Source organism: Pagrus pagrus (assembly GCF_965226575.1).
Source record: "Pagrus pagrus genome assembly, chromosome: 3".
In the NCBI taxonomy this organism is placed as follows: domain Eukaryota; kingdom Metazoa; phylum Chordata; class Actinopteri; order Spariformes; family Sparidae; genus Pagrus; species Pagrus pagrus.
The window spans coordinates 3,094,593-3,113,200 of NC_140187.1; the positions used below are offsets into that span (position 1 = coordinate 3,094,593).

General features: G+C 36.0%; 1 protein-coding gene across 1 annotated transcript; it reads right to left on the reverse strand.

The window, feature by feature from the left end:
* Positions 1–1,263: 1,263 nt before the first annotated feature.
* On the reverse strand, positions 1,264–18,608 carry c1qb (complement component 1, q subcomponent, B chain). Its single transcript, XM_084349031.1, has 5 exons — positions 18,449–18,608; positions 17,340–17,499; positions 2,393–2,624; positions 2,189–2,306; positions 1,264–1,941 (listed from the first exon to the last, which is right to left on the reverse strand). Exons 1-5 carry the CDS (start codon positions 18,449–18,451, stop codon positions 1,732–1,734), a joined length of 723 nt encoding a protein of 240 aa, XP_084205157.1. The 5' UTR covers positions 18,452–18,608; the 3' UTR covers positions 1,264–1,731.

The following is an 18,608-nucleotide window of genomic DNA, read 5'->3' on the forward strand; positions in this document are numbered from 1 at the left end:
CCTGAAACCAGAGAACTAACACACAACTGCCATGAAGATGTAAAATTAGGGAGCTACAAATGGGAGACACAGTAGACTGTGCTTTATTCATGGTATTTAGTAAAAAGCGAAGCTTTTGTTTGTTTGTACTTTTATTCTTAACCTGAACATCTACAGTGTCTTCTTGATGCGTCCACTAGGGGGCACCAGCCGTTGAGACGGTTGCTGAATGTTGCAGGTGTCCATAAGCACAAACAAACTGCGCAAGGTGTCGAATTATAGCACGACCCCGCTAACTGTAGATCATAACTAAAGTTCTCTTTCCAACAGCGCTGTACAAAGTGCCCACAAGTCATGCTTGAGTAAAAGTAAAGATGAATCTTTAAATATTACTTTGGTAAAAGTGAAAGACATCCATACAAATAGCTCTTGAGTAAAGTAAAGTAGTAAAAGTCTGAAAGTATCATATTAAATGTACTTCAGTGTCAAAAGTAAAATTAAAAGACATATATTTACATGTATGTATATAGTATGGGTCGATCGATTATCGTTCTGGACAATTATCGGATGCAATATTCTGCATTTTTGTGATAATTGGAATATGTTTTTTTTTTTCTTTTATCAGGTTGTTGATAAAATAATTTAATTTAAACATGCACTCATTAGCACTCAAAATTTAGTGAGAGGAAGTGTAAAGTAGCAGAAAATGGAGATACTCAAGAAAAGTACAAATACTCCAAAATTGTACGTAAGTAGAGTAGTTGAGTAAAAGTACTTCCATCACTGATTTTGAATGAACAGGGTTGTGTTAACCCCACTGAGTGAGACGAGGGCGACACTAGAGGCTTCTGGGTAGGAGTCCCCTGCACCACTCATTAGATTAAATACAAGTTAATTCAAAGCTGTTTCAAAACGTTTCCTGTAAACTGAATGTTTGATGCTGTCTCAGCTCATTAATAAGAGGTTGGACCAACATGTTTAACTAAATATCTTAAAAAGTTTCAGTTACGGCTGAAAATGATAAGTTTACCAATGTCTCACATCTCCATGATTTAAATCAACGGCCAGTTTTCTACCCAGAAGACACTGTTGTTACCAAGACGTCACCTGATTCGGTCTAGGCAATCTACTTCCTGTTAACAGCATGAGCACGCTGAATGTTAATGGCCATGAGATATGTGTTTTCAGGTGCGTTGTATGGACAGAGATAACTTTTTTTTCCAAACCCTGTTTATAAAATGAATCGTGTACGTGTAGATGAGGCCTGAGACAGACAGGTGGGAAGACCAAACAAAAGCAAACTTTATTGAACAAGCTGAATTAACATATGAAACAGAAAGAAGGTGGGAGAAGACAATGACAGGAAGTACAACGCAAAACATGACACAAGGATAAAACCTTCAAATAAAACAGGAAAAAAGATGACACCAACACCCTGATCTTCTGTATACTTTTAAAATGCATGAAAACAGTTGAATGAAGCCGATGAATTGTTCGCTGTGATGGATTTATTGTACAAAAATAACCAAAAATCTATGGGAAGTTTTTGGAGAATGCACGTCAGTAATTCAAAGTACACACTTTATGTTGTTAATGGGCTAAAACATTCAAAAACACTGATACATGGTCCTTCCTGCTGATCTTTGTACTGTTACAGAAGACATATTTCATTTAATCGACCTTAAAATATCCTCAAAAAGTCTGTTGGGTTATGATGTCATCATGTAACACTGATGTCATGGATCAGAGGCTTTAGGCGGTGGGGAAGATCAGGAAGCCGGTGAAGATGTGGCTGGTGCTGCTCTGGCTCGTGACGATGCTGTTGTACCTGGTTGCCTCCAGTGAGACCGTGTCTCCGACCTCCAGGTCCAGGACCGCCGAGCCGGAGGTGACCAGGAAACCTTCGGATGTGTCACACATCGTCATGTGACCGTCGCCTCCCTTCATCAGCCTCAGACACACCTGGAATAAGACAACAAATACAGCGAGAAGCGCAGGCATCAGGTTTTCAGTGTCGCACCTCGACACAGAAAGAGACATCGACATCCACTGAGGGGTGAGGGTCCAAGTGTATTTTACAGAAATACAGAAAGTGCCACAGAGTATCGACCGCTGGTTAAATCCAGCTCTAGAAGACAAAATGAAGCTAATCGACATGATGACATGGACTGACAGATCCACAGATCAGGTACAAACTCTTCAGACTCACTCTGCTCCGTGCTGAAACGTGGTAACTGAAGAAATAGATGCCTTTGACGACACACGTGAACGTTCCGTTCGTCAGCAGTTCCCCTTGAAACTGTTGATCCAGGTCGGGCAAGATCTGCCTGTGGGAAGAGCACCAACACACTTTGAGTGTTTCTGATGTAGTCCTGCATGTTGGATACAACAGAAGTATTTACACAGCACTGACCTGTTGAAGTTCATGGCAGCGTCGACCTCTGGTACTTGAGATATCATCCGTTTGTAGGAGAAGAAGGATTTCTGCTGGCTTGAAGGGTTGAAGGGTCTCCCCTTCTCCCCCGGCCGGCCTCTTTCACCAGGACGCCCCGCTAGACCCACGTCACCCTTCATCCCAGGCCGTCCCGGGGGGCCCAACGGACCTGCCTCCCCCTTCTGGCCCCTGACAGGCTGACCGTCCTCACCTGCTCACACAGAGAAGCACTCACTACATGTCAAGAGGGAGTTTGAGTGAACTGACACTAAACATCAGGGTTTTATGTAACTGTAAATTGAATGTCAACAATGTTTTTGTAATAAAAGGAGAAAATTTACGTCAAGCTCTCCCACTGTGACTAAATTAAACAAATAGATGAAACAACATCAAATGAATAAAACATTTTCACCAATTTGACAACACGTGCCGCAAAACAGACAAATAAATACAAAAGATGAAAGGTGAACATGTTCTTTTAATCTGCCTGTGTTCTGTTTAAAAAAAAAAAGTTTTTCACTAGTTTTGTTCTTTTCAGAGTGGGGAACAAATGTCATGTGTGACACAGAGTGACCTTTTTTTTTCCATGAGAACATTTTTCTTCATGTGAAAAAAATGCTTTCACAAGAATTATTTAGTGTTTTTTTCCTGTGTGTGAAACTACGGAAGCCCTGAGGGGCAAGTGGGATTTTTCTTTTCTGATGCTCCATTTTCTAGGTTCTAAAATTTTTTTTTTCATGTGTCAAACCGAGTGGAAAAAAAGGTTTTCACAAACACACAACACTTTCATGCGTGGAAATGTTTTTTTATGAGAATTTTTTTTTTATGTGTCGACCCGAGTGAAAAAAAATGCTTTCACAAGATCTGTTTTTTAGTTTCACACACGGAGAAAAAACAAAACAAAAATTCACAGGAAAGAAAAAAAAAATTTTGTTTGTATTCTAATTGTTTCTCTGTGTGTAACAGAGTGGACATTTTGTTTTTTCATGAGTGTCGAGTCCAGTGGAAAATAATGTTTTTCACGAGAATTCTTATTTTTTTACTCTTTGTCTGTGAAACTGTGGAAGCCCTGAGGGGCAAGTTTGTTTTTTTCTTTTCTGGTGCTCCATTTTCTATATTTTAAAATATTTTTTTGCATGTGTGAAACCAGGTGGAAAAAATGTTTTCACTCTGTTTGACCCATGAAAACATTTTTTTTAGAACTTACTGGGCTTCACACATGAAAACATTTTTTTTTTCATGAAAAGTTTTTAATTTCAGTCTGTTACACACAGAACAAAAAAAAAATGTGGACTCACACACGACAATTTTTTCTCACTAATGCATGTCATGCAATGTCAAAGAAAAAAAATCGTGAAAAATCTTTTTTCCACTCGGCTCAAACATGAAAAAAAAATCCAGTAACAAAAATGTTTCCGACCGGTTTCACACATAAAAAAATATGTTAAAACTTAGAAACTGGAGCACCAGAAAAGAAAAATCATACCTGCCCCTTTTTTTTCCGAGTGAAGAAAAATGTTTTTCACAAGAATTTTTGTTCTGTGTGTAACAGACTGAAATAAAAAAAATTCTTTATGATCAATATTTTTACGTGTCGAGCTAAGTGGAAAAAAAAGAGTTTGGGTTTTTTTTTCGCTGTGTGTGAAACTACGGAAGCCCTGAGAGGCAATTATTGTCTTTTCTGGTGAAAAAATTTTTTCCTGAGAAATTTTTTAATGTGTTGAGCCGAGTGCAAAAAAATGCTTTCACAAGAATTATTTTTTCTGGTTCTCCAGTTTGTACGTTCTAAGACATTTTTTTCATGTGTCAGAGTGAAAATAAGTTTTTCATGAGGATTTTTTAATTTCCTTAAAAGTAAAACTCTCGCCAAAATGCAAACTAGGCTATTTTTTGTGAATGTACCCCAGTCAAACCTTCACGTAAAAGCTTAAATACGACGAAAAAGCCACTTTTAAGATTTACCGTAATTTCATTTTCGGGTCAAAATCATTTTCAATTGCGTGCTCGGGGCAACATTACGGTAGCATCAAAATCAATATTTTTAAAAAAATTAAGAAGACTCGACATAACATGAAACTTTGATCGTAGCATCACCAGGGTCTCTACACATGAACAGGAGCATTGAGAACATCATTTGTGTACACAGAGCTTACTAAAAAGAAGGTTTTTGAACAACTCATGCTAGCAGTAGCTTGCTCCGCTCGTCGCCGTCCTGCCAGTCGAGAAGAGTCGATCCCCGAGTGCGACGCTTTAAGGAGCTTTCCACCTTTACTGTCCTCCACGGTGCACTCGAGGATCGACGCTCCACTTTAAAAAAAAAATGTTCTTCCCACTCTGTTTAAAACAACTCCCATGTGTGAAAAACAAAATTGGTGAGAATTTTTTTCCTCCGTGTTCTAATTTTTTTTCAGTGTGTAACAGAGCGAACATTTTGTTTATCAGGAGAATTTTTTTTTTTTTTCTCTGTCTGTGAAACCACATGAGCCCTGAGGGGCAAGTGTAATTTTTTCTTTCCTGGTGACCCATTTTCTAGGTTCTAAAATTTTTTTTTTCATGTGTCAAACCGAGTGGAAAAAAAGGTTTTCACAAGATTTTTTTGTGTGTGTAACAGAGTGGGAAGAACACTTTCATGCGTGGAAATGTTTTTTTATGTGTCGACCCGTGTGAAAAAAAATGCTTTCACGAGATCTGTTTTTTAGTTTCACACACGGAGAAAAAACAAAACAAAAATTGACATGGAAAATTTTTTTTTGTTTGTTTGTATTCTAATTGTTTCTCTGTGTGTAACAGAGTGGACATTTTGTTTTTTCATGAGTGTCGAGTCCAGTGAAAAATAATGTTTTTCACGAGAATTCTTATTTTTTTACTCTTTGTCTGTGAAACTGTGGAAGCCCTGAGGGGCAAGTTTGTTTTTTTCTTTTCTGGTGCTCCATTTTCTATATTTTAAAATAATTTTTTGCATGTGTGAAACCGGGTGGAAAAAATGTTTTCACTCTGTTTGACCCATGAAAACATTTTTTTAGAACTTACTGGGCTTCACACATGAAAACATTTTTTTTTCATGAAATGTTTTTTATTTCAGTCTGTTACACACAGAACAAAAAAAAAATGTGGACTCACACACGACAATTTTTTCTCACTAATGCATGTCATGCAATGTCAAAGAAAAAAAAATCGTGAAAAATCTTTTTCCACTCGGTTTCACACATAAAAAAATATGTTAAAACTTAGAAACTGGAGCACCAGAAAAGAAAAATCATACCTGCCCCTCAGGGCTTCCGTAGTTTCACAGACACAGAAAAATAAAAAATTATCATGAAATATCGTTTTTTTCCGAGTGAAGAAAAATGTTTTTCACAAGAATTTTTGTTCTGTGTGTAACAGACTGAAATAAAAAAAATTCTTTATGATCAATATTTTTTACGTGTCGAGCTAAGTGGAAAAAAAAGAGTTTGGGTTTTTTTTTCACTGTGTGTGAAACTACGGAAGCCCTGAGAGGCAATTATTGTCTTTTCTGGTGAAAAATTTTTTTCATGAGAAATTTTTTAATGTGTTGAGCCGAGTGCAAAAAAATGCTTTCACAAGAATTATTTTTTCTGGTTCTCCAGTTTGTACGTTCTAAGACATTTTTTTCATGTGTCAGAGTGAAAATAAGTTTTTCATGAGGATTTTTTAATTTCTATAAAAGTAAAACTCTCGCCAAAATGCAAACTAGGCTATTTTTTGTGAACGTACCCCAGTCAAACCTTCACGTAAAAGCTTTAATACGACGAAAAAGCCACTTTTAAGATTTACCGTAATTTCATTTTCGGGTCAAAATCATTTTCAATTGCGTGCTCGGGGCAACATTACGGTAGCATCAAAATCAATATTTTTAAAACACTAAGAAGACTCGACATAACATGAAACTTTGATCGTAGCATCACCAGAGTCTCTACACATGAACACAAGCATTGAGAACATCATTTGTGTACACAGAGCTTACTAAAAAGAAGGTTTTTGAACAACTCATGCTAGCAGTAGCTTGCTCCGCTCGTCGCCGTCCTGCCAGCCGAGAAGAGTCGATCCCCGAGTGCGACGCTTTAAGGAGCTTTCCACCTTTACTGTCCTCCACGGTGCACTCGAGGATCGACGCTCCACTTTAAAAAAAAAATGCTCTTCCCACTCTGTTTAAAACAACTCCCATGTGTGAAAAAAAAAATTGGTGAGAATTTTTTTCCTCCGTGTTCTAATTTTTTTTCAGTGTGTAACAGAGCGAACATTTTGTTTATCAGGAGAATTTTTTTTTTTTCTCTCTGTCTGTGAAACTACATGAGCCCTGAGGGGCAAGTATAATTTTTTCTTTTCTGATGCTCCATTTTCTAGGTTCTAAAATATTTTTTTTCATGTGTCAAACCGAGTGGAAAAAAAGGTTTTCACAAGATTTTTTTGTGTGTGTAACAGAGTGGGAAGAACACTTTCATGCGTGGAAATGTTTTTTTATGTGTCGACCCGTGTGAAAAAAAATGCTTTCACGAGATCTGTTTTTTAGTTTCACACACGGAGAAAAAACAAAACAAAAATTCACATGAAAAAAAATTGTTTTTTTGTTTGTATTCTAATTTTTTCTTTGTGTGTAACAGAGTGGACATTTTGTTTTTTCATGAGTGTCGAGTCCAGTGAAAAATAATGTTTTTCACGAGAATTCTTATTTTTTTTCTCTTTGTCTGTGAAACTGTGGAAGCCCTGAGGGGCAAGTTTGTTTTTTTCTTTTCTGGTGCTCCATTTTCTATATTTTAAAATAATTTTTTGCATGTGTGAAACCGGGTGGAAAAAATGTTTTCACTCTGTTTGACCCATGAAAAAAATTTTTTTAGAACTTACTGGGCTTCACACATGAAAACATTTTTTTTTCATGAAAAGTTTTTAATTTCAGTCTGTTACACACAGAACAAAAAAAATGTGGACTCACACACAACATTTTTTCCTCACTAATGCATGTCATGCAATGTCAAAGAAAAAAAATCGTGAAAAATCTTTTTCCACTCGGCTCACACATGAAAAAAAAATCCAGTAACAAAAATGTTTCCACCCGGTTTCACACATAAAAAAATATGTTAAAACTTAGAAACTGGAGCACCAGAAAAGAAAAATCATACCTGCCCCTCAGGGCTTCCGTAGTTTCACAGACACAGAAAAATAAAAAAATTATCATGAAATATCTTTTTTTTCCGAGTGAAGAAAAATGTTTTTCACAAGAATTTTTGTTCTGTGTGTAACAGACTGAAATTAAAAAAATTCTTTATGATCAATATTTTTACGTGTCGAGCTAAGTGGAAAAAAAAGAGTTTGGGTTTTTTTTCCGCTGTGTGTGAAACTACGGAAGCCCTGAGGGGCAATTATTGTCTTTTCTGGTGAAACATTTTTTTCATGAGAAATTTTTTAATGTGTTGAGCCGAGTGCAAAAAAATGCTTTCACAAGAATTATTTTTTCTGGTTCTCCAGTTTGTACGTTCTAAGACATTTTTTTCATGTGTCAGAGTGAAAATAAGTTTTTCATGAGGATTTTTTAATTTCTATAAAAGTAAAACTCTCGCCAAAATGCAAACTAGGCTATTTTTTGTGAATGTACCCCAGTCAAACCTTTGTGTAAAAGCTTAAATACGACGAAAAAGCCACTTTTAAGATTTACCGTAATTTCATTTTCGGGTCAAAATCATTTTCAATTGCGTGCTCGGGGCAACATTACGGTAGCATCAAAATCAATATTTTTAAAAAAATTAAGAAGACTCGACACAACATGAAACTTTGATCGTAGCATCACCAGGGTCTCTACACATGAACAGGAGCATTGAGAACATCGTTTGCGTACACAGAGTTTACTAAAAAGAAGGTTTTTGAACAACTCATGCTAGCAGTAGCCTGCTCCGCTCGTCGCTGTCCTGCCAGCCGAGAAGAGTCGATCCCCGAGTGCGACGCTTTAAGGAGCTTTCCACCTTTACTGTCCTCCACGGTGCACTCGAGGATCGACGCTCCACTTTAAAAAAAAAATGCTCTTCCCACTCTGTTTAAAACAACTCCCATGTGTGAAAAAAAAAATTGGTGAGAATTTTTTTCCTCCGTGTTCTAATTTTTTTTCAGTGTGTAACAGAGCGAACATTTTGTTTATCAGGAGAATTTTTTTTTTTTCTCTCTGTCTGTGAAACTACATGAGCCCTGAGGGGCAAGTATAATTTTTTCTTTTCTGATGCTCCATTTTCTAGGTTCTAAAATATTTTTTTTCATGTGTCAAACCGAGTGGAAAAAAAGGTTTTCACAAGATTTTTTTGTGTGTGTAACAGAGTGGGAAGAACACTTTCATGCGTGGAAATGTTTTTTTATGTGTCGACCCGTGTGAAAAAAAATGCTTTCACGAGATCTGTTTTTTAGTTTCACACACGGAGAAAAAACAAAACAAAAATTCACATGAAAAAAAATTGTTTTTTTGTTTGTATTCTAATTTTTTCTTTGTGTGTAACAGAGTGGACATTTTGTTTTTTCATGAGTGTCGAGTCCAGTGAAAAATAATGTTTTTCACGAGAATTCTTATTTTTTTTCTCTTTGTCTGTGAAACTGTGGAAGCCCTGAGGGGCAAGTTTGTTTTTTTCTTTTCTGGTGCTCCATTTTCTATATTTTAAAATAATTTTTTGCATGTGTGAAACCGGGTGGAAAAAATGTTTTCACTCTGTTTGACCCATGAAAAAAATTTTTTTAGAACTTACTGGGCTTCACACATGAAAACATTTTTTTTTCATGAAAAGTTTTTAATTTCAGTCTGTTACACACAGAACAAAAAAAATGTGGACTCACACACAACATTTTTTCCTCACTAATGCATGTCATGCAATGTCAAAGAAAAAAAATCGTGAAAAATCTTTTTCCACTCGGCTCACACATGAAAAAAAAATCCAGTAACAAAAATGTTTCCACCCGGTTTCACACATAAAAAAATATGTTAAAACTTAGAAACTGGAGCACCAGAAAAGAAAAATCATACCTGCCCCTCAGGGCTTCCGTAGTTTCACAGACACAGAAAAATAAAAAAATTATCATGAAATATCTTTTTTTTCCGAGTGAAGAAAAATGTTTTTCACAAGAATTTTTGTTCTGTGTGTAACAGACTGAAATTAAAAAAATTCTTTATGATCAATATTTTTACGTGTCGAGCTAAGTGGAAAAAAAAGAGTTTGGGTTTTTTTTCCGCTGTGTGTGAAACTACGGAAGCCCTGAGGGGCAATTATTGTCTTTTCTGGTGAAACATTTTTTTCATGAGAAATTTTTTAATGTGTTGAGCCGAGTGCAAAAAAATGCTTTCACAAGAATTATTTTTTCTGGTTCTCCAGTTTGTACGTTCTAAGACATTTTTTTCATGTGTCAGAGTGAAAATAAGTTTTTCATGAGGATTTTTTAATTTCTATAAAAGTAAAACTCTCGCCAAAATGCAAACTAGGCTATTTTTTGTGAATGTACCCCAGTCAAACCTTTGTGTAAAAGCTTAAATACGACGAAAAAGCCACTTTTAAGATTTACCGTAATTTCATTTTCGGGTCAAAATCATTTTCAATTGCGTGCTCGGGGCAACATTACGGTAGCATCAAAATCAATATTTTTAAAAAAATTAAGAAGACTCGACACAACATGAAACTTTGATCGTAGCATCACCAGGGTCTCTACACATGAACAGGAGCATTGAGAACATCGTTTGCGTACACAGAGTTTACTAAAAAGAAGGTTTTTGAACAACTCATGCTAGCAGTAGCCTGCTCCGCTCGTCGCTGTCCTGCCAGCCGAGAAGAGTCGATCCCCGAGTGCGACGCTTTAAGGAGCTTTCCACCTTTACTGTCCTCCACGGTGCACTCGAGGATCGACGCTCCACTTTAAAAAAAAAATGTTCTTCCCACTCTGTTTAAAACAACTCCCATGTGTGAAAAAAAAAATTGGTGAGAATTTTTTTCCTCCGTGTTCTAATTTTTTTCAGTGTGTAACAGAGCGAACATTTTGTTTATCAGGAGAGTTATTTTTTTTTTCTCTTTGTCTGTGAAACTACACGAGCCCTGAGGGGCAAGTATAATTTTTTCTTTTCTGGTGACCCATTTTCTAAGTTTTGAAATATTTTTTTGCATGTGTTAAGAATTTTTTTTCTTCATGAGAACATTTTCTTTTATGTGTCGACCCAAGTGAAAGAAATGCTTTCACAAGAATTATTTTTTCTGGTTCTCCAGTTTGTAAGTTCTAAAAAAAATGTTTTCATGTGTCAAACAGAGTGCAAAAAAGTTTTTCATGAGAATAAAACAAAAAAAATGGATGCTGTGTGCTATTACAAACAAAAACTAAAAAAGATTTTCAACGATTTGTTTTTCACAGAGTGGGACTTTTTTTTTTTGACTGTTTTTTTTCATGTGTTGAGCCGAGTAGAAAAAAAGATTTTTCACAAGGATTATTTTACTTTTTTCGCTGCGTGTGTGAAACTACAGAAACTCTGTTTCACACATGAAAAAAGGATGTAAAATTTAGAAAATTGATCATCATAAAAAAAAACGGTCGGTGCTTCTGTCGTTTCTCACACAGAAAAAATAAATAAAAAATTCTCCTGAAAAAATAGAACTTAACTTGGCTCGACACATAAGAAAATGTTCTCATGAAAAAAGTTTAAATTCACGCATGAAAAATGTTCTTCCCACTCTGTTACACAGGGAAAAACAATCTTGTGAAAGCATTTTTTCCATCCGGTTTCACACATGAAAAAAAAAATGCTTTCACAAGAATTATTTTTTTCTGGTTCTCCAGTTTGTACGTTCTAAGACATTTTTTTCATGTGTCAGAGTGAAAATAAGTTTTTCATGAGGATTTTTTAATTTCTATAAAAGTAAAACTCTCGCCAAAATGCAAACTAGGCTATTTTTTGTGAACGTACCCCAGTCAAACCTTCACGTAAAAGCTTTAATACGACGAAAAAGCCACTTTTAAGATTTACCGTAATTTCATTTTCGGGTCAAAATAATTTTCAATTGCGTGCTCGGGGCAACATTACGGTAGCATCAAAATCAATATTTTTAAAACACTAAGAAGACTCGACATAACATGAAACTTTGATCGTAGCATCACCAGGGTCTCTACACATGAACACGAGCATTGAGAACATTGTTGTGTACACAGAGTTTACTAAAAAGAAGGTTTTTGAACAACTCATGCTAGCAGTAGCTTGCTCCGCTCGTCGCTGTCCTGCCAGTCGAGAAGAGTCGATCCCCGAGTGCGACGCTTTAAGGAGCTTTCCACCTTTACTGTCCTCCATGTTACGGCGCACTCGAGGATCGGCGCTCCACTTAAAAAAAAAAATGTTCTTCCCACTCTGTTTTAAAAAACTCCCACGTGTGAAAAACAAAATTGGTGAGAATTTTTTTCCTCCGTGTTCTAATTTTTTTTCAGTGTGTAACAGAGCGAACATTTTGTTTATCAGGAGAATTTTTTTTTTTTTTTCTCTTTGTCTGTGAAACTACACGAGCCCTGAGGGGCAAGTATAATTTTTTCTTTCCTGGTGACCCATTTTCTAAGTTTTTAAATATTTTTTTGCATGTGTTAAGAATTTTTTTTCTTCATGAGAACATTTTCTTTTATGTGTCGACCCAAGTGAAAGAAATGCTTTCACAAGAATTATTTTTTCTGGTTCTCCAGTTTGTAGGTTCTAAAAAAAAATGTTTTCATGTGTCAAACAGAGTGCAAAAAAGTTTTTCATGAGAATAATACAACAAAAATGGATGCTGTGTGTTATTACAAACAAAAACTAAAAAAGATTTTCAACGATTTGTTTTTCACAGAGTGGGACTTTTTTTTTTGACTGTTTTTTTTCATGTGTTGAGCCGAGTAGAAAAAAAGATTTTTCACAAGGATTATTTTACTTTTTTCGCTGCGTGTGTGAAACTACAGAAACTCTGTTTCACACATGAAAAAAGGATGTAAAATTTGGAAAATTGATCATCATAAAAAAAAAACGGTCGGTTTCTCACACAGAAAAAATAAATAAAAAATTCCCCTGAAAAAATAGAACTTAACTTGGCTCGACACATAAAAAAATGTTCTCATGAAAAAAATTTAAATTCACGCATGAAAAATGTTCTTCCCACTCTGTTACACAGGGAAAAAAATCTTGTGAAAGCATTTTTTCCATCCGGTTTCACACATGAAAAAAGAAAATGTTTTCATTAGAAAACAGAGCGCCAGAAAAGAAGAAATCCTACTCAGCTTCCGTAGTTTCACACACACAGAAAAAAAATAATTCTCGTAAAAAACTTATTTTTTTCACTGGGCTCGACACATGAAAAAAAATCTCACAAACAACAAACAAAACTTTTCACTCTGTTATGACTCTGAGTCATTATTGTGTATTGTGTTGTATTTGCTGCTGATGTGTCTCTCTTCCTCTGTGTGTGTGTGTGTTTCTGATTGAGAGCAGGTTGGACCTGCTGATTGGCTCGCTCAGCTTGATTGCTGACACGGGATTGGTCAGAGGGAGGAGAGGAGCCCTTTCTGAACCACCGGCTGACTGCAATCTACATCTCCACCAATCGTCCACTTTCAACATGGACCAGTGTCCAGTCTGACTCGTGTTTTGTTTGTGATATGTTGAGAGTGACTCAGCTGCAGTACAATCTGTAAATGTGTAAATAGACAGACGGTGTGAAAGCTTAGAAGGAGGGAGAAGCCTTTTTCTTTGATAACCCCTTTTCTCCTGTTTATCCTGATTCAGGAGTTAGGTAAGATTTTGTCTTTTGTTTATATTTTTGATTTGTGGCAGGAAGTTAAGGTGACAGATTCGTTTGTGTTGGCCTCTGAAGAAAAATAAATGCTACTTTGAATGTAACTACTCTGCAACACTGGCTTTCTTGGAGTGGAAAGAATGGGCTTCCATAGTTTCACACACACACACAAATAAATAAATAAAATTCTCTTGAAAACCATTTTTTTTCACTCGCTTGACACATGAAAAAAGTGTCCACTCTGTTTTACGAAAGATTTTTTTTCCCACTCTTTAAATTTTTTTTTTTTCAAAAAATCGTTCCTTTTTTTTTTTCCACAGAATTTTTTTTATTCTCATGAAAAACTTCTTTCACTCTGTTTGACACATGAAACATTTTTTCTTTAGAACTTACAAACTGGAGAACCAGAAAAAAAAAAATCTTGTGAAAACTTTTTTTTCACCCATGCTTGACACACACAAAAATTTTCTCAAGAAGAAGAACATTTTGTGAAAAACATTTTTTCCTCTCGGTTTCACACAAAAAATATTTTAAAAATTAGGAACTGGAGCACCAGAAAAGAAAAAATCCTACTTGCCCCTCAGGGCTTCCATAGTTTCACACACAGAGAAGAAAAATCCAAAACATTTTTTTCATTTTATTTTCTCCGTTTTCCCGTGATAACAAGTTAATTTCATGTGTTTCGAGATCTCAAATTATTATCTCGAAATAACACCTGCCATTTCCCCGAGATAACGGGATAATTATCTCGAGATCTCGAGATAACGAAACTTTGTTTTCCCGAGATAACGATATAATCAATTTGAGATCTCATCAGACATCAGGCTCACTTAGATTGCGCTGCCGATATAGCTGAAGCCTTGCTAACTGTCTTTTTAGATTATGCACACTAACGTGTATATTATCTGTAATAGCAAGGCATAATGCTTTATGTGACGTGGTGATCGATATGCTCCTGCTGCTCTGACATTGCTACACTGAATGATGTTTCCTGCAATGATTTAATGTACTACACTATCGTTTTGTCTTCTCAAGATCTCGAGAAAATTATCCTGTTATCTCGGGAAAACGGCAGTTGTTATTTCGAGATGATAACTCGAGATCTTGAGAAAACAAATGAATGAAATTAAACAGAGGAAATAAAATGTATGAATGCATGGCCCTTTAGGGCTTCCGTAACACAGAGGAAAAAAATTACAACTTAAAAAAGATTTTTGATTCTGTTTGACACATGAAAAAAATGTTTTAGACTGGAAAAAAAGATATTTCATGAGATTTTTTTTTCCTTTTGTCATGCCCAGTTTGCTCTGTGTGTGTGAAACTACGGAAGCCCTGAGGGGCAAGTAGGATTTTTTATTTTTTTTCGTTCTGAAATATTTTTTTTCCCATGTAACAGAATGAAAAAAACATTTTCATGATAATTTTTTGTGTGTGAAACTACAGAAAGAGCTTCTGTAGTAGGAGATTTATTTCTGTGGGAAAATTACAGAAGCATATTGCTGCCACACCAGAAGAAATAAAAACTGATCAGTTTCACGTTATAAAGTGATACTGATCATGAAATAATGTGAAACTAATCATGTCATAACATGGTAAATAATGGTCTCGGACAGAGGTATAGTCCCCACATGATCTACTCTGGTTGTGAACTGCCAGTCGGTCTTTTGCAATGAACTGGCATCACCATGGCCCCAAACACGGGTAATGTTACCCCACTTTTGTGATTTCTACGAAATCGCGGTGTACCATCGTGCTAAATAACAGCAAAATATCGCCGTGTCTCAGCCCAAGCATGAAGTAGAAATTAATCAAATTGTGTACATGAGCCATATTACTCAAGCCGTTCTCCGCACTCTGTTTCATCATCAGTTTCATGTTATTTCATGATCAGTTTCAGTTTTTATTTTTTCTGCTGTGGCAGCAATATGCTTCCGTACTTCCATAGTTTCACAGACACAGAGAAAAAAAAATTTGTTTTCTTGAAAACATTTTTTTCCACTGGGCTCGACACATGAAAAAAAATATTCTCATGAAAAAACAAAATGTTCACTCTCACACACTCTTCATGTGTGAAAAAAGTATTTCACTCATTTTGACTTTTTATCCCAATCTTTTTTTTCTGAGTGAAGAAAAATGTTTTTCACAAGAATGTTTGTTCTGTATGCAACAGAATGTGTCTGAAAAATATTTCATGAGAATTTTCTTTTCATGTGTCGAGCCCAGTGAAAAAAAAAAAGGTTTTTTAATGTTTTTTTTTCTCTGTGTGTGAAACTACGGAAGCCCTGAGGGGCAAGTAGGATTTTTTTCTTTTCTGGTGCTCTGTTTTCTATGTTTTAAAATAAATTTTTTCATATGTGAAACCGAGTGGAAAAAACTGTCTTTCACAAGTTTTTTTTCCTCTGTGTAACAGAGTGGGAAGAACATTTTCATGCATGACTTTTATTTTTCACGAGACATTGTCGAGCCATGTAAAAAAAAGTTTTCACGAGAATTTTTTTTTCTGGTTCTCCAGTTTGTAAGTTCCGAAAACAGAGTGAAAAGAAGTTTTTCACGAGGAATTAAAAAAAAAAAAAAAAAAAATTCATGATTTTTCATGTGTGAAAAAAATAATTGTGTGTGAAACTACGGAAGCCCTGAGGGGCAAGTAGGACTTTTTTTTGTGACGCTCCATTTTCCAAGTTTAAATCCTTTTTTCATGTGTGAAACTGTGAAAAAAAACATTTCATGAGAATTTTTGTTTTCTGTGTAACAGAGTGGGACAAAACATTTTTTTCCTTTCAAGTCAAAAAAATATTTTTCATGATCATTTTTTGTGTGTGAAACTATGGAAAGGGAGATTTAGTTAAGTTCAATTTTATTTTTCATGTGTGTATCAGAGTGGGAAAATTTTTTGTCACTGGATTTTTTTTTTTCTTGCGTCAAGCTGAGTGAATAAAAATGTTTTTCACAAGAATTTTTGTTCTGTGTGTAACACACAAAAAATATTTCATGGGAATTTTTTTTCATGTGTCGAGCCCAGTGAAAAAAAACCCCCATTTTTTCCCTCTGTGTGCGAATCTACGGAAACCCAGAGAGCAAGTAGGATGTTTTCTTTTCTGGTGCTCCATTTTCTAAGTTCCAAAATATTTTTTTTCATGTTGAAACCGAGAGAAAAACACTTTTTCATAAGATTTGTTTTTTTCTCTGTGTAACAGAGTGGTAAGAAAATTTTCTTTTTTATGTGTCGAGCCGAGGGGGGGAAAATGTTTTCACAAGAAATGTTTTTTCAGGTTCTCCTGTTTGTAAGTTCTAAAGAAATAATTGTGTCAAACAGAATGAAAATAAGTTTTTCACGAGAATTAAAGAAAAAAAATTGTGTGAAGAAAAGATGTTTCACATTTTTTTGTGACGCTCCATTTTCTGAGTTCTAAATTATTTTAACAGAGTGAAAAAAAAAACATTTCATGAACATTTTTTGTGTGTAGTAGGAGAATTATCTTTTTCTTTTTTCATGTGTGAGCCGAGTGGAAAAAAGATTTTTCACATTCTTTTTTTTGAAAATAAATTTCATGTGTAAGTGAACTTTTTTTTTTCATGTATGAAGCCAAGTGAAAATGTTTTATTCCATTTCATGGGATTTTTTTGTGTGTGTGAAACTACGGAAAGGGCTTCTGTAGTAGGACGTTGTTTTCTTAAGTTCAACTTTTTTTTTCATGTGTGTTACAGAGTGAAAAAAAATAAGATAGTTTTTTTTTTCACGTCTCGAGTGGAAATTTTTTTTTTCACAATGTCATTTTTTGACAGAGTGGGGAAAATAATTAATGTGTGAGTGAATTTAGAGTTTTGATTTATAAGTTTAGAAATTAGAACTTAGAAAATGAAGCATCAGAAAAAAAACTCCCACTTGCCCCTTTAGGGCTTCCGTAGTTTCACACACACACAAAAATCTTTGTGAAAAACTTTTTTTTTTCCACTCGGCTTGACTCATGAAAAAAACATTTAAACTCAGAAAAAAAATAAATTCTCACTTGCCCCTCAGGGCTTCCGTGTTTTATTAATATGACCATTAATTTAATCAACAACTGCTTAAACTGACACATGTTGCAGTCAGATTTACATTTTCTCAAATCAGAAATGTTGTTAACCCGACGTCTTCATGTCCAACATGAGCTCACCTGGGTCTCCCTTCTCTCCCTTGGGGCCGTCTATCCCGTTGAGCCCGTGGGTGCCGGGTATCCCAGGAATCCCCGGGGCTCCACAGGACTGTGAGGCGGCCGGGCCGACGTGAACCAGGAGGAGAAACACTGCAGTACTGCAGCTCAGCCACTGGGGGGCCTGAATGAACGCAGATAACTGAGTTAACCAGTGCATCAACGCTCCGCTCTGTGGGGACCAGCTGCTTGTCCCGAAATGGAGGGTTTTCCTTTTGCTAACTCAACAATCCTGAGTGTAATTATTATAAATAGAAATCTGATCTGTAATTTCAATGTTCGAGCCAGTTATCGACCCAATCGCAAGAATAAACGTGCAGACTTCATATTGCTCATGTTTCAACTTTAAGTTTCTTTAAGCTCAGCTTTCAATATTATGTTGTGACAACATTGTGTTTACGTTCTGGTTAGGTTTAGGCATAAAAGCACTTGGTCTGGGCAAGAAAATCGTTGTGGGAAAATACTGCACATGTGAGGTTTTTTAAGTCACTGACATTTTTTACATCACCTGTCTGGCCTTTAATGCTATTTGGGACATAACCCTGGTTCCTGTATGGAGTTAATCCTGAACACAGTTGTTTTTGTGTTTCTTGTGAGTGTAAGTTAAGGTTGTGTGCAAACCACAAGAAGGTGTTTCACGCCTGCAGCCGAGCATCTCATGTTGATGGTTGAATAAATAAAGAATAAAGAAACGACCGCTCAGTCCTCTGTTCTCAAGAAATCACCACAGACTCTGTTGGAGGATGTCCTGACGTCTCTCTAAAGATATCCAGTGGTTTTGCAATTACAAATGTTGAAATGCAGACACCACCACAAGCATCCCCTGATATTAAAGTCAGCTAATAAAGATATAATGTGAATGTGATCGGACATGCAGACAACTTAGCTGGACAGCAACAACTAACTATCCTGATCAAGCTGGCAAATAAAACTTTAATATTTGAAGGTTACACAAAATGAGACAGATATAGATTACAGACATCACGAAGCATTAGGCAACAAGAAACCGTCAACAACGCTTCTCTCTCTATCTATCTCTGTTTGTTTGGTTACGTAGGACACAGAAGTCTCACCATTTGCAGGTAACGCGGTCACTGGTCTCGTGGTTGAAAGATAAGCTGGCGGCGAGTCGAGGTGAAGAGCCGTCCTGCTTCACAGCCACAGCAGCAGCAGCAGCTCAGTCAGGAGAAAACAGGAAGTGAAAGGCTTCAAGACAGCACGACCGCTGCTCTA

Bases quoted from the DNA above. Each gene is read 5' to 3' on its own strand.
- c1qb (XM_084349031.1), bottom strand. The intron at 2,625-17,339 runs GTGAGCTCATGT...CTGTGTGAGCAG, and splicing joins GGGAGAGAAGGGAGACCCAG to GTGAGGACGGTCAGCCTGTC. The intron at 2,307-2,392 runs GTCAGTGCTGTG...CTCTTCCCACAG, and splicing joins GCTGCCATGAACTTCAACAG to GCAGATCTTGCCCGACCTGG.